The 15,712-nt window shown below is 39.2% G+C and overlaps 1 protein-coding gene and 1 pseudogene across 2 annotated transcripts in view; both read right to left on the minus strand.

Moving 5' to 3' along the window:
• The window catches only part of FRK (fyn related Src family tyrosine kinase), a gene marked incomplete at both ends in the record, with an annotated part of 99,416 nt that overhangs the window by 51,368 nt on the left and 32,336 nt on the right, over positions 1–15,712 (minus strand). Inside the window, one exon of the mRNA XM_080937644.1 lies at positions 4,396–4,517. Within this exon, the coding sequence (XP_080793770.1) occupies positions 4,396–4,517 (122 nt within the window). The remainder of the gene's footprint in view (positions 1–4,395; positions 4,518–15,712) is intronic.
• On the minus strand, positions 11,571–12,320 carry LOC308436650 (triosephosphate isomerase-like; annotated as a pseudogene). Its single transcript has one exon. The product of its transcript is annotated as a triosephosphate isomerase-like (transcript).

Genomic DNA, 15,712 nt, shown 5'->3' on the forward strand with positions numbered 1-15,712 from the left:
TCAAACAGATCCATTTCTTTCTCTCTAGTTTTCCCAGTTATCATGAAACAGGCTGGTATTTGTGGAGACAAATAGGACTACTTACGAGTTCTTTTTAGATTGCATCATAAAGAGCCCACTGGGCAGAAACCCAGCATCAACAAGGAATACACTTTACAGCAGATTGCTATGGCCCCTTCACTGCCACTTCTTAGCCAAAAAACCTTATATTTAATAGTGATGGAAAGTTCTGGAACTTTAAACAATCCTGAAATATTTGACAGTTAATCAGAATGCTTGACACTGAAGTATGTTTTAATCCCTATTCTAGGTCTACATTCTTTCTACCAAAAATAAAGGGTCCATGAAGAATGTGTTTCTAGGACACGATAGTTCACAGAGGCTAGAGTACTTCACCCCCACTTCTACCCAGATTGCCATCTACACACATTTTACTCACACTTCCCATCAAATAAACTATGATGGTTAATTTTCACTGACAACTTGGCTGAATTTAGGATTCATCAAAAAAGCACACTTCAGAGTCTGTCTGTCTGTAATACCTTTTCCAGAGATACTTAACTACATAATAAAGACACACCCTGAAAATAGAGGCAGTACCACCCCAAAGGCTGAGGTGCCAGACTAGATAAAAGATGAAACAGAGAGAGGGGGGATGGAGGGAAAGGAGGAGAAGGAGGAGGGAGAGAGAGAATGAGAGAGGGGGGAAGGGAGGGAGGGAAACAGAGACAGACAGAGAGACGGAGAGGCAGGCAGAGAGACTGAGAGGCAGAGAGATAGAAACAGAGAGAGACACAGAGAGAGAACAGGAGAGTGGAGGAAGAGAGTGGCAGCAGTCATCTCTCTCCTTTGCAGACACTATATGACCAATCACCTTATACTTTGGCCACCAGGCCTTCCCCCATCATGATGACTACCCCCTTTAAATGATAGATCACAAAAGACCTTTTCTCACTTGAGCTGCTTGTCAAGTACTTTTGTCATAGCAATTAATTAAAATCTAAAACACTATCTGTTACCCAGACCAATCATCTTCATTTTGAAATGACATTTTAGAGTAAGGTCCAATAGTTCTCAACACAGATCATCAATATTCCATCTACACACACACACACACACACACACACACACACACACACACACACACACACACCTGCACCATACACCTGTCCTACCACTCTAAAAGCACAGCTCTGGTGTCTGCCAGGAATAGTCCTGGCATCCTGTAACACAAACTGACATGGAGCACAAGGACAGCCTCTGCTTTGCCTGACAGTCTCAGGGTGACTCAGCCTCCGCACCCTGTTTTCTCAGAAGACAATGATACTACAACCATCCTCCAGACTCAGTTCCAGGGTTGCTCCTTGCTGAGCTCTGTTGCTCCCCACACCCACAACCTTGTGTACACCGTCACTGTGCCCATTCAAAGAAAAGGGGGAATGCGAAAATAAATAACATAAATATTACAGCATAGAAAATAAAAATAAATAACATCAGCTTTTGATTCCCTTGTTTGCCTTATTCCTTCAAATCTACTACTGTGTTTTTTGAGCGTATTTCAAACAGTGACTCTGATAGTCAGCCTACTACCCTGTAGACTGTTATTCATAGATGCCAAAATCAAAACTACAATGTGCAATGCAGAATTTATTCTGAAAAACTCATCTGCAGCTCAGTATTAGCCCCGAAGCACACATTCCTTAATGAGCACATCAAACAATATTACAAATGCTTTACAAGACACAAAATATTAAATGAATATTAATGGTAAAAGCAACAATAATTTCCTTTTAAGTAATTGATTGATGTGGAGAAATAGCCAAACCAGTTGATGTGTGGTCAGAATTCTATATTTTTCATCAGAAAAGCAATTCACCACCAATGACAAATAACGGCAGGGTCACGAAAGCTACCTCTCATGTGTCTAATGAAGACAGAGTCTCGAGCTACCACATATAATACGGAATATCCAAAAGCGCTGCTGTAATTCATAGCTAATTAGTGTCGCGCCTTTATGAGACATGTCATGGCCCTAAGTCTCGTTTCTGATCTCAGACCTCACAAGATCCGACAACCATGCATAGATCACAACAACCCAATTAGCACCCACCCCTACCTTCCCACTGCTTCCCAGGGCTGTCCCAGCCTCAATAAATCATTGTCCCTCATGAAGCTCTTCTTTGACAGCTGCAAGGCTTTGCTGCCCAAAGAATAAAGACAACACTTGTAAAGAAAAGTTATGCAGGAAGGACAGCGGTAGAAGGGATATTGTTTGCCTTCCTTTAATGGTGTAGTAGTCAGCAAAATTGAAGACCATCAATTCTGACTGATTAAAAAGACAACAGCAGTAAGAAATAAATGTGTGAGTGATACATCGGATGCTCCTTAGTGATAATCAGCTGTCAGCAATTGGATTGTTTGTTTGTTTGTCTCATGTGGATCTATTGAAGCCCTTTTTCTTTCTATTTTTTCATTACATAGCCTTCCTTCTCACGAATAAGAGATTTTCCCTTTCAGCAAAACATAATTAGATGCATTTACTTCATCCCCTGTGAATACACAGCAATCAGATAATTTGTAAGACTCTAAATTGTCTGACTTCCTTGAAAAAGGATCTATAATGATTTGCCAGTCTCCAAAAGCAGTTCTACAGTGCTTCCTAAGTCCATAAGCAAACTCTAGAGTGTTCACAGCTCACAGCAGCCAATATCCTTGTAATTCTCTTCTAAGCCTATAAAGCTGTTTTGTCCCACAATACTCCTTGTAAAGAATGTCTTGAATGGTCACTACAGCCCCAGCGTTATGCAAAGATATGTATGAGTCATGAGACTCTACTTCCAGTTTGCTTTCCCCTTGGAGAATTTTTTATATCTCATGTTAATTGGAAACATTTAATCTAGCTTTTCATAAACACCTACAACCAAATTGGATATATAGATAACCAAGAAAGGCAAATCATAAACGAATATAGATTCATTTAAACAAGGAATATTCTTATAGATCTTTTTATTAAGTATCTAGATTTTAAAAAGATTCGATTGTCCTCCCATAAAAATGGTCTAGTGAAAACATTAAATATTTATCTACAAAGATTCCCAGTGCATCATTCTTTACAATAGCAAAATAATTGAAAATAACAATGAATAAAACACAAAATAAGTCAAATAAAATAATAATTCTCCTCATACAAACGTAAAGTTATGTAACTTCTAAAATGATAGTATAGAATAAGTTCTAAAGAGCATGTAGAAATATTCACAGGACACTGCAAGTCAAAGGTAAGGGAAATGAAGGCTGGTTTTATATCACACACTTATGTTTGAACATATGTCCATGTATATGCATCATGCTTGTGTTAAATATAGGTGTAGATAAGTGTATACTTCATTAATTATAAGATAATCTCTATTGTATTTCCTGTGTATAGAATGTGCAAATATAAGTCTGTATACATAAATAAATGTATGTCAGTTACAGAAATGAGCATTATGAGCATATTGCAAACCAGTAACATTGTAGACTTTGTTCTTTTGAAACTTACTTTGTTTCTACAGATTTATTTCATAACCAGAACAAAATTGACTTCCATTAGATTTGCAGAAGTACAAGATAAAAGGATTTGCCTTTTAGGGCATCTTGAGTGACCAATGTCAATATTAAATAATGTCATTACTACTGTGCCAGCAACATCTCAAAAATCAGGAATGATTACATGTAGGCATATCTCAAGAATGCAAATCAAAACATCATTTTGATCCTCTTATCCATGGAGCTGAGGTTGGGTTTCATCTGATTCTAGAATGCCATATTAACTCATAAGAGCTGAAGCACAGAGCCAACACAAAACCTCTATCCCTATGCTCTTTCCCTAGGGCATTACAGTTATGTTTTTTTGTCCTAAACTGTATTTGACAACATAATGCATCCAGTAGGTTTACTAAATACATTTAATTCAGCATTTCTATTTTTTTCTAGTTACCAGATAAAGATAAGTGAAAACACAGAAGAAGAGGGGAAAGAGAAATGAGAAAGGACATAGCATTTTTGAAAATTTGTTTTTATAATAGCGTAATTTTTGCTCCGTTGTAATCATTTCTCCAAAAAAAAAAAAAAATACTTGAGTAACGTAAAATACAACCCCATGATCCCTGGGCTTTTCACTTCATATCTACAATTCATATAATGGGATCTGTTTCTAAAAATGTCTAGCAATGGGGTGTGAAGGATTGTTAAATTTTGATGTTATTCCAGAGTAGTTCCGTAGGTTTAGTTTTGGTGAAATGATGACTAAAAGGAATGATGAAAATTTGACATTAGCCTATTCAGATACATATAGCAAGTTCACGACTCAAAACTTTCAAATTCATACACCAATCAAGAGGACAATGCCCACACCTGAGAGGGAAAAGTCACCCTTCTGGCTCTCACTCTCTCTGATTAGAAAGGCCCCCGTCTGGTTTTCGGAATACCGAAGTTGCTTTTCTGCATCTGCTCTTTTGGTTGCTCCAAAAAACCACCTAGAAAACAAGAGACACATAAACCTCAATTAGCCAATCAAAGTTTGTTCTAAAAAGAACAAGAGGACATTCCAGCATCAGAAACATGTGATATACTTCAGTGAATTCATCACTGATATAAATGGTAGCTTTCTGGTAGTTGAGACGATTTTTTCAGAATGTTGGAAATCTACTCCAGGATTACTAAAAAAATACAAAGCAGAAATCTGGTCGATGCCTCTTCCATGCCCTTCCTCTCCATTAATTCTCTCTGAGATCTTGTGCTTGTATAAGCATGGACACCTCACATTAATCTCACCATCACCATCAAACATTCGACCATCCTTCCACCTGTGTGTGTGTGTGTGTGTGTGTGAGTGTGTGTGTGCCTGTGTGTATGTGTGTGTGATTGTGTGTGTGTGCCTGTGTGTATGTGTGTGTTTGTGTGATTGTGTGTGTGCCTGTGTGTATGTGTGTGTGCCTGTGTGTGAGAGAGAGAGATTATAAGACAGATAATAAGCACACAAGCTCGTGAGTGTGGCCAAATCAAGAATTACAGAGATCTTCAATGTCACACAGTCAGTATAATCTAAACGCAATTGCCAAAATTCAAACCCAAATAAGCAAATTGGTGCTAAGAATGAGTGATTTTGTCAATGATATTGGTACTATTAAAAGTTCATGTTAAACAAAATGATACATATAATGCTGCCTTCAAAATATACAACAATCTCACGAGTAGCTGTAATATAAAAGGTTGAATTTTAAAATGTTCTGAGAATACTGAGCCAGGAAAACAACCAAAAATAATCTACAAAATGCTAAGCAACACTAATGGAGAAAACCTGACGATATTTTGATTATTATTACAACATACCTTAAGCTTTAGTTCCAAAAATATACTATAAAATAAAATTAAAACACAAGACACAAACCTTTGAAAACTATTTGCAAAGTGCACAACCAAAATATGATTGGCATTCAAATTGTGTTGTGGAGTCAACATGCAATAAAAGGTAAACCTGGGGAAAACTGGCAGAATATAAGTGGGAAATTCACAGAAATAGGAAGCTCAAGAAACTAATAAAAATAGGCAGCAAAGCCTGTGCCAATCCATAACCAGGGTTTCTGTATAAAACTACAGGAAAACATGGCATACACTATTCAACCGGACAACTTCAAGTCCTTCTATTGTTAGATGTTGAAGAAGATATCAAACAACACTTATGCAAATATGGTAGCAATATAACTTGATATGACCCACTCAGAAACCAACCCGACAGCAGCTGATAGAGCGGGGTATTTGTGCGCTGCTCAGATTCACATCCACATGGTGTATATTATATGCTCAAAGATATGCAACCAGAAATTTTGCTAAAGAATTTTAGCATTGGCATATGGAAAGCAAGTGCAGGTGTACTGCTCAGTATTAGAATGCATGCTTAGCATGCTATGAGGCCTGTGTTCATCCTCAGCACCATAAAAGGAAAAGAAAGCAAAAACAAAGTTAAAATAAAAGACAGAATCTAAATATTCATGTTAGAACAAACCACAAATAAATCATAAGAAAGTTGAACAACAATTAACAACAATGTGATATTGTTTATATAAAACTTAAGCAAACATATTTTCAAAACTGTACATATTTTTATAATTATGTACATGCTTATTTAAAATAAATAGTCAAAATAGCCAAGCATTTCCAGAAATGGTTAAAAAAAAAAAAAAAAAAAAAAAAAGGTCTCCATATATTTCTAGCAAAGAAGCAACAGAGATGAAATATACTGATCAGCTTTGTGTATTTTTCTAATTCAAAGTGCATTGATCATGCATCAATTTATCTAGCAAGTTACATTTTTTAAAATTATGGTTTCTCCTATATTTTATTTCCATGTATAAATACTTCATTATACAAGTTTTATATGCATACATTACATTTGTACTTGGGATAATTACCCATAAATGATGTGTTTCTTCTGCCTAAGATACATACAAGCCAGCAGTCTGTGTAAAGCCAATGATTAAAGATAAGGCAATTTTCATTTGTCGAGAAACTATTTACTAATTTTCAGAACTTCTGTCTCAGCAATTCTGGACTTTCCAACATAGATCCAATTTAAGTGTTTGACTGAATGTATCTCTTTATGTCATACTTAGACTTTTGCTAGGTCTACTCTCATCAGGAAGGAAAGAACATAAATAAAAAGTTATTTTCTGCTCGCAGCCATACTATAATGCCATCCTTCATACTCAACGATGACGCACCTGCTGCAGGTTGTTATCTTCAGAGCATGTGGTACTGTTGAGCTTAATGGGAAGACTGTACTACAGCCCGTCTTTTGCACCTGTGAAAGCTCGCCCTTAATTTGAGGTTGAAGCTGCTGCCAGGACTGTTGCTGTCATCAGCTTTGACTTTTAGAGACCTAGTTGGCACCACTCAGGAAGAACATGCACACCTTAGGCCTGGCTGTTCACCAAAGTATTTCAACCATCTCCTAACCTGCTGTTCTTTTGGGCAATGAAAAAACAGTAAGGGCCAAGAAAAGATCTAAACATCCTAAGTCATATGAAGTGCCACAGAGAATCCTCAAAATGTGGTCTCTAGTCCAAGAATATCAGCTTTTCTCAGAACCATTAAAATGAGAAATCTCAGGCCTCACTCTGATCTACTCATGCAGAGAGTCCAGGGCATCAGGATTATAAGAAACCATCCAGATGAATTTAGAATTTGTACAAGATGCATAAAAATAAGCCAGAGTTCGACACTTAGCTGTGGAAAAAAGTTATTCAGTAAAATGAGACCCTATACATACAAACTCATATGCTCTGTTGATGCTTCATGAAAACAATATTTTTATTATATCATACCATAACATACAGTATCCAAAAGAATAAACCTGTGATAACCTGAATATGGGAGAATGAAGTGCTCCCTTAAGATTAAAATAAAGAAAATTAATGCCTGTTGGAAAAGTAAAACAAATATTACTGAAGCCTGAAATGTGTTTTACAAATAATTGTCAGGCATCTGTCATACTGACATGAGAATATTTGGATCCCAGCATCAGATTAAAATGTTAAACGTCAGGGTAATAGAAATGCTATATTTGTTTATATTTTTAAAACCAGTGTGTGTGTGTGTGTGTGTGTGTGTGTGTGTGTGTGTGCGCGCGCGCATGTTTACAGATGTGTACAAGTCTCATGATTAGTGAGACATGATGAAAGAAACAACAGGGGACCTTCAGTTTTTACTCTGTATCCTTCTTTATGGTGTGAAGATTTGTAATGAGATGTGATTGCAGAACGATTTAACATCTACTTTAATGTACTCAAAAAAGGAAGTCACTTAAGAATACACACAAAAAACTACAGTATACCAGGTGAAGATTCAAAATATTGACCATCAAAACAGAGAGATACAAGAAAAATACCAGTAGAATCAGAGAGAGGGAACTAGGGATGAAGGATGAACAGACAAACTGATGAAATATGTCAACCAGGGTGTCAAACATTAATAACTCCAGGAACATCTCAGAATCACAGTCAGCAACTTAAGAATGGGAGCATGGTCAGGAGGTGGTGCCCCATGCCTTTTGTCCCAGCACTTGAGAAGCTGAGAGAAGTAGATCTCTGAGATCAAGGACAGCCTAATCTACAAAGTGAGTTCCTGGATAGCCAGGACACACACACACACACACACACACACACACACACACACACACACACACAAAGGCACACATGCACAGTGAAAGAGAGAGAAGCAGGGCAGCATGGCCATAGGAAATTCTATTAACCCCTTGAGCCTCAACTTTATCATTTGTGAGTAGGAATTTTAGCAATGACCTTGTACTTATTGTGAGCTTAAGAGAAATCACACATGTTAGAGCTTGGTGTCCAAGCATAGTCATCCTAAGTAGCTCTGATGAGAACTAAATGAAGAGAAACAATGTATGTTTGCTTTGGATATTCTAGATTTGAAGTTATGACTGGTCCGTGGTTAATACAGGAGTGGGATCTTATATCTCTAATTGTCCCAAGTGACCCTTCATTCTTGTCCTTCTTCACAAATGCCATCTTATTAATTCAAAAAGACTAATGAAATCTGCATTATGATTAGCAAGTAATCATATATGGAAAAAAAGAGACAGCATAAAGAAAAATATAGAGGCCGGAAACATAGCTCCTCAGGTCAGAGTGCTTGTTGTACAAGCATGAAAATGTGAGTTCAAGTCTCTAGCACCTATAAAAAAATCTGGATGTGACAATGTTACTCAAGGCAGGAATGGGACAATCTCTGAGAATAGTTGACTGCCAGGTTACTTCTACTGAGAGACCCTATCTCAAGGAATAAGACAGTGCGTGTACCCATACACATTACTGCATACACCACAATACCCCTCACAGCCAACATACACTGCCAAAAAAAGCAGCATTAAAGAAAATCACATATAAATATGTTAAATAACATCACCTCTAAATACTATCATTATCAATCAAACACTTTGCCACTATGAAAACAACAAACAAACAGACATATCACCACCTTCTCTAAGAGCTCGTTATTTCATACACTAGAGTCTGAACTGCAGCAGCAACTGGGGGGAAAAGTATCTAAGTCACTCATAATCTGAACAGATGCACATAATTTTCTCCCACAATTTAAAGAGAAGCACCAGTATCAGGAACTGCTGAGAATGACTGATAAAAGTGGACCTCTAATATTTTACTCTGTGTCCCTACATGTTAAGTCGACTGTTTTACAAATACCACAGGCAGTTCCTGGTGGAGAGGGAGGAACTATGTCTCATGAGCAAACAAGGAAATGAAAGTACAGGTCAATTTGGCAAACAGGGTCCCTAAGTGGCAAGTAGGTTAGAACAATACAACAGTGGAATTAGGGTCATCATCATCATCATCATCATCATCATCATCACCATCACCATCACCATCACTATCCTCTATCTATCCATATTACAATACATGAGACCAGCCTCTTTCCCATACCAGTGTGGCTCTGGAGGCATCAGTGGCACTGTTACAAAATGCCTACAGGTTACCGGGTACACACATCCACATCTACTCACTTATCATAGCGAAACAAAGGCTTTCCACATAGAGTAACCTGGAGCTATTGTGGTTCTGTATCTCTGTATCATTCACCTGCATCTCTGTTTCAACAACCCTGCCAGGAAGGCCTCTGTCAAGTTCCTGTTCCAGCTAATCAGGCCCTGCCCCTTCCAAGAACTCTTCCTTGGCTCAATGTCCCCTTGGCTCAAGGTCAACTATGACTTCCTCTGCTTTTCAAATGGCATAATCACAGCAAAGAGAAGGTAATTCTCAAAGAGGTTACGTTGTTCATTCCTTGCTTTTCTTCTTGCCCGTCACAACCCTTCCTTCAGTCCCCACACAGATCACAGCAATATAGCACCATCTCTCTTTTTTAATCTTAATCACAACTACCTCATTATCATAAGCAGGGTCCAAGAACAGATGTCATGAAACTCAAATATAGCCTCTGCCTGCCTGTTCTTCATGCTTACATGACTGGATTTAGCCTCTGACAGTATGGCCGGCTACATCCCATCACATAGTCAAGGTTTATTATTGTTATTTGGTGAGTTGGTTGTTTTGTTTGTGTAAGTGGAATGTCAGGCCTTTGAGCATGTGGACATCAGCCAGGCATCCAACTTTGTCCCACCTACATCTGCTGTACCTCAGTGTACACTTAAACTTACTTCACCAAAGCTCCTACAGTATTCAGTGAATGCACTTCAGATTTGACACAAAGCAAGAGAAATTAGTACACCAATTTTTAATTTTCTTGTTTATTTTAGGTAGCTCACTTGTTGCTGAAGACCTCTCTATGCCAAGAACCACATATGATACCTTCCCAGACCTCTGGTGGCAAATACTGGCCATATGTCCTTTGGAGCTCTTAACAAAATACTAGATAAAACTATCAATGCATTGAACTTTGACATAGCATTTATAGTCCTGTTGACTCTGAACACTGACCTTTAGATAATGTGTTTTTATGTACTCTCCAGTGCTTGCTGAATATCTTACAGAATAAAACATCTATGTGCTAGAAGCCAATTGAGGTTCAGTTCAGATGTTAATTAGCCTTAGACCATATATTCCTATCTGACCTCCTTTTTCTTCAAAAAAGAGAATATTTGTTCAGAAACATAAAGATAAAAAAAAAAATGAGGCTGACTTCTATGTCCTTTAAAACAAGAGCCCATTGATAGCCGACATGGAAAGAATATTGATTTGAATATGTCGTTCCAGGTCAGTATTTGAGGTAAAACTTATAGTCACATTAGAAACTAGGAAGTTCATTCTTGTATCACTTGATAAAGCATTTCTTGTTGCTCTTGCATGCCTGAATAGTCAGCTCATAGGGGGAATTTTGGAGGAACTGAATTGTGTTTCCTCATTGGAGAAGAATGTTCATTAAAGAATCTTCGGGTTTTTTTGGTTTTTTGTTTGTTTTTGGTTTTTTTCAGGCCTAGGTGTTTATTTCCCCAACACATAGGATGGTTCCAAAACAGGATACTAAGGTGTCAGCACCATGGGGAAAGGGATTATTCCAGGCCTCTTAAGAATAAGAGGAACTAGGCCTTACTGTATACTGAAATTCAAACCCAAAGGCTTTAACTTTCTGTATTACACATCCAGTAGATCTTGGGAGTAAAACTAGAGCCAAGGCCATCTAAGTGACAGGTCAAAGTGACAAGAGGCCTACTCCTGTGGTCCATGAGTTTCCATCCCAAACCAATGGAAGGCGTTTTCACTTGTTATGGCCCAAAAGGACAACTAGCTCTACTCCTTTCCCTCCTCAGAAAAACAACTTGGTGACATATTTGATTCTAACCATTGTGAGTGGTAAAGAGATTGGCCTGGTTCCAACCATTATGAGGAGGTGTAAACAGCTCAGGAAGGTACTGTGCAGGTTAGGTCACAAGATGGGGTAAATGATGTCCTCAGAAGCATGTGTTTGGTGGGAGCAGTTACTAAACTTCTGGGCAACCTAGTCTAGGCTACGCAGACAGGTAGGGGAATAAGCAGTGCTCATTGTTTGGCGTTGATGATGTCCACAAATTCAGGCTTGAGAGATGTACTGCCCATGAGGAAGCCGTGCACATCAGGCTGGCATGCCAGCTCTTTTCTTTGCAGGTTGTTCCAGTCATAGAACTTCCATAAATGAGTGCACTATGCCTAAGCCACCCCATCAGAGACACTGGATTTCATCCATCCCCAGAGCTTCTCATGGACTTCCTGTGCCTGCTGAGGGGCTTCAGTCTTGCCAGTCCCAGTGGCTCATACAGGTTCATAGGCCAAAGCCACCTGCTCCAGTCTGTCACATTATCTGTGATGACCTTGGTTTGCTTGAAAACAACCTTCTCAGTGATGCCAGCTTCCCTTTTGTCTAACTTCTCTTCAATGCAGGCGATCACCTCAAGTCCCTCTGATAGGGCATCTGATTCTCTAAAAGACAAGCCTTCTTTCTGAGTGCCCCAGCACCACCCAGGAGGCTCCTAAGTCTTTGATAATGTCTGGGCTGATGTCAAAAGTGAAGGCCCCATTGGTCACGATGTAGCAGTTTTGTGCAGTCACGGCAATTTTGGGATCCAGCTTCTGCATGTGAAAGTCAATGTATGTGGCTGGCGTCGCACAAACTACCTCGGTGTCTGCTGACAATTTGGCTGCGTTCAGGGTGCAGATGAGTTCTTCCAGGCACTTCTTCCTCTGATTCATCTTCCAGTTGCCCTCAACAAAGAACTTCCTGGAAGGCACCATTGCACTAAACTCAAGTCTATGAAGGTCAGCACAAACCAAGAATCGTGTTATAATCTGAGCCCACTTCCCTCATAAGTTTTCAAGAAATACTCATCACAAAACTCACCATGGAATTAAGTACAAAGAATGCAACAAGGTTCAGATAGATAGCCCATTCCTAAACATAATGTTATTTCAGAGCCTTCCTATTTGTGTAAAAGAATGTGAAGCCTGTGAAATAACATACATCTATAATGATACACCAGTCATCAGTTCCAAAATAAATTTGCAAGTTCTAATGTGTCTCGTTAGTTTTTGCATTAGGTGTGGTCCTGTTTACTGCAGAAACTAGAAGAGTAAGTCAAGAGCATTAATCATTCATTTCTTCCTTTTGTTCCATAAAGGTCAAATGCAACTGAACTTACAGTGTTCCAGCAATGCATAATTTTACCAATTGTCACAAATATTTATACTCCTTGTCTCTTTAAGCACAGAGGACAAAGGTTGACATCAGATGCCATAATTGATTGCTCTCTACCCTGTCCATCAAGGTGGCAATCCACTGAGTGTTGCTGATCCCAAAGGGTCTCAATGTAGGTACTCTAGCTGACCAGCTGGCCTTAGAATTTTCTGGACTCTTAGGAGTTCTGGGTTTAAAGAAGCCACCTAACACTGCCTTCAGTAATGGGAATCCACTCCCTGATCCTCATGCTTGCTCAGCAAGATGCTCAACCACTGAGCCATTTCCCCAGGCTCTCAAAGAATGTGTTAAAGTTACTCCATTGTTAAGAATTCCCAGTGTTATGAATGATATCCTTGCATTTTATTTAAAGCATTGAATATACTGTAATCACATACAAAATATCCTCTTCTTTGGGAATTACCGTTAACTATACTGGTCTAAATGTTGAGGTGAGTGAGCTAATTAGCAAGCACACAGCCCCCATGAGCTCAGACATAGAAAAATTGGAGGCTTTAAGATTCGGCAGCGGTGCCTACCATGTCAACCCCTAATAAAATACTGTAAACAACTTGAAAACATTGCAACCTTTTCTTAACATAATATACCGTGTTACCTTCAGAACCAGTAATATCATTTTCTATGTACTTAATATACCAGAATGCTGATAACATCAATTTTATACTAAAATTATATACTATACTGTGAAAAGATGAGAAAGTAAATGGCCTATTAACCATTGCTTTGAGAGTCTTAAAGTATCAAGGAACAGATAACAATTTAAGTAGGAAATTAAGGGAGACATGCAACTCTAAGGACACATAGGACAATTAACAGTCTGTATGCAAGGCAGGTCAGTGATAGAAATGAACTGGAGAAAGAGGGGCTGGTTAAGAGTCCTCTGGGATAATATATGGAAAACATTCTATTTTCTACTTAGTGATCAGTGCCATGGTGAGATGGAGTGGAAAAATACTGTGGAATCAATAAAAAGGGAGATTGAACAGACACAGGTGGTTGATGGGCTGAAGGCAGCCAGAGAGTGAGGAAGCAGAAACACTGGGTGAACTCCACAGTGTACTGGAAGTTGATGGCTAACAGAGAGGAAAAAATAAGAAAGGAGATAGAGTTGAGCTTTTAAAGTCCTCTCCATGTGCAGCAGATCATGGCAAGACAGATTCAGAGCATCTTCCTGTGTGTTCCTGATGTCAAAGCAATCAGAAGAATACAAAGAGCTGTGTGGGAAAAAAATAGCTAGACTCCCAGAGAATGACAAGCCAGTGTCGAGATTCCTTAGCTACAGCTTGGACAACACCTATTGCTTCTAATTGAGGCATTGGCCGTGCCCACCACTTCATGCATTTCTATCACCAGTGTGTGCAGATGTGCAAGACAACAGAAGCTGTTTCATTCTTAGAAGAATTATTTGGTCTTTGTGATTTTTTAACCAGGAAAAGAGAGGATTCTAAATAAAAGGAACAAGAATGTTAGATGAAAATTTCATGTATACATGATGTTTAAAAAAATATTGAATTACAGTGGAATATTTGAAGTAGGGTTTTTCAGGTATCTCCTTTAAATAGATAAAAATCAAAATTTTTTTAAAAAAACTCTCTCTCTCTCTCTCCCTCTCTCTCTCTCTCTCTCTCTCTCTCTCTCTCTCTCTCTCTCTCTCTCTCTCCCTCTCTCTCTCTCTCTCTCTCTCTCTCTCTCTCTCTCTCTCTCTCTCTGTGTGTGTGTGTGTGTGTGTGTGTGTGTGGTGTATATGTATGCCTATAAGTTAAGTGTAGTGTGTGTGTTTTGTGTGTGTGAGTACTGTATGTGGTTATGTGTGTATATGTCTCAGAGTGTGTTCTAGGCAATCACAGCTGACTGACTGGTCTGAGATGAAGCTCAGGAAATACTCAGGTCCCAAAAGCAGTGATTCTAAACCATGTCACCCAGTGGCTGTACTCTGAGAAGACAACACTGCTTGTGGAAGGAAGGGCCAGAGGAATCGTCTCAGGAAACTGAAAATGTTTCTCTTCAACAGCTGTTATTATTTATTAGCAAGCCAAAGACCAGGCAGGAGATAGGATAACAGTAGCTACTTAGTAGCTTTTGACCTGTCTTTCATGACCTAGGAAAGATATTTGTAAATCTTACAGTTTCAACCCAACTGCTGTTGAAATACAGAGGCACAAAACCTGAAGAGCCAAGAGCTTTGGAAATGGGAATCAAATAGCTGAGGGGTCATGTCACCAACATGAGCAAGGTGACAAAAATGGTCACAGAATTCCATTTCCACTTCATTTCACTTTAGACTTTACAGTGTCACTTGCACTATGATCTCATTCTTGTGGTGAAGTATAGGGTGGTTAGGACAGGGAGCTGTCCATCTGGGATAAGAGGGGGCAGAGAGTGAGTGGAAAGGAACCAAATAGTAAGCAAAGCTTATGTTGGTGCATGCATGCATTTCCACACGGCCTAATTTTATTGGATATTCTCCGCATTTACGTTTCAAATGGTATCTCTTCCCCCCCCCCCCCCGTTGCATTCTCCCTCCCCCTCCCCCTTCCACTGCCTCCATGAAGGTGCTCCCTCTCCCACCTCAGTATCTTGGCATTCCCCTACACTGGGAAAACAAACCTTTGCTGGACCAAAGGCCTCTCCTCCCATTGATGTCAGACAATGCTGTCCTCTGCTGCATATGCACCTGGGGCCATGGGTCTCTTCATGTGAACTCATTGGCTGGTGTTTTAGTCCCTGGGAGCTGTGGTTGGTTTGGTTAGTTGATCATTTTGTTCTTCCCATGGGGTTGCAGACCCTTTCAACTCCTTCAGTTCTTTCTCTAGCTCCTTCATTGGGGTCCTAGTGTTTAGTCTGATGATTAGCTGCAAGCATCCTCCTCTGTATCAGTATGGCTCTAGCAGAGCCTCTGAGGAGGCATCCATATCAGGTTCTTGCACATGGCCTATTTAAACTGGGCAAACTG

The sequence above is a fragment of the Micromys minutus genome (genome assembly GCF_963924665.1).
Source record: "Micromys minutus genome assembly, chromosome: 25".
Classification (NCBI taxonomy): Eukaryota; Metazoa; Chordata; class Mammalia; order Rodentia; family Muridae; genus Micromys; species Micromys minutus.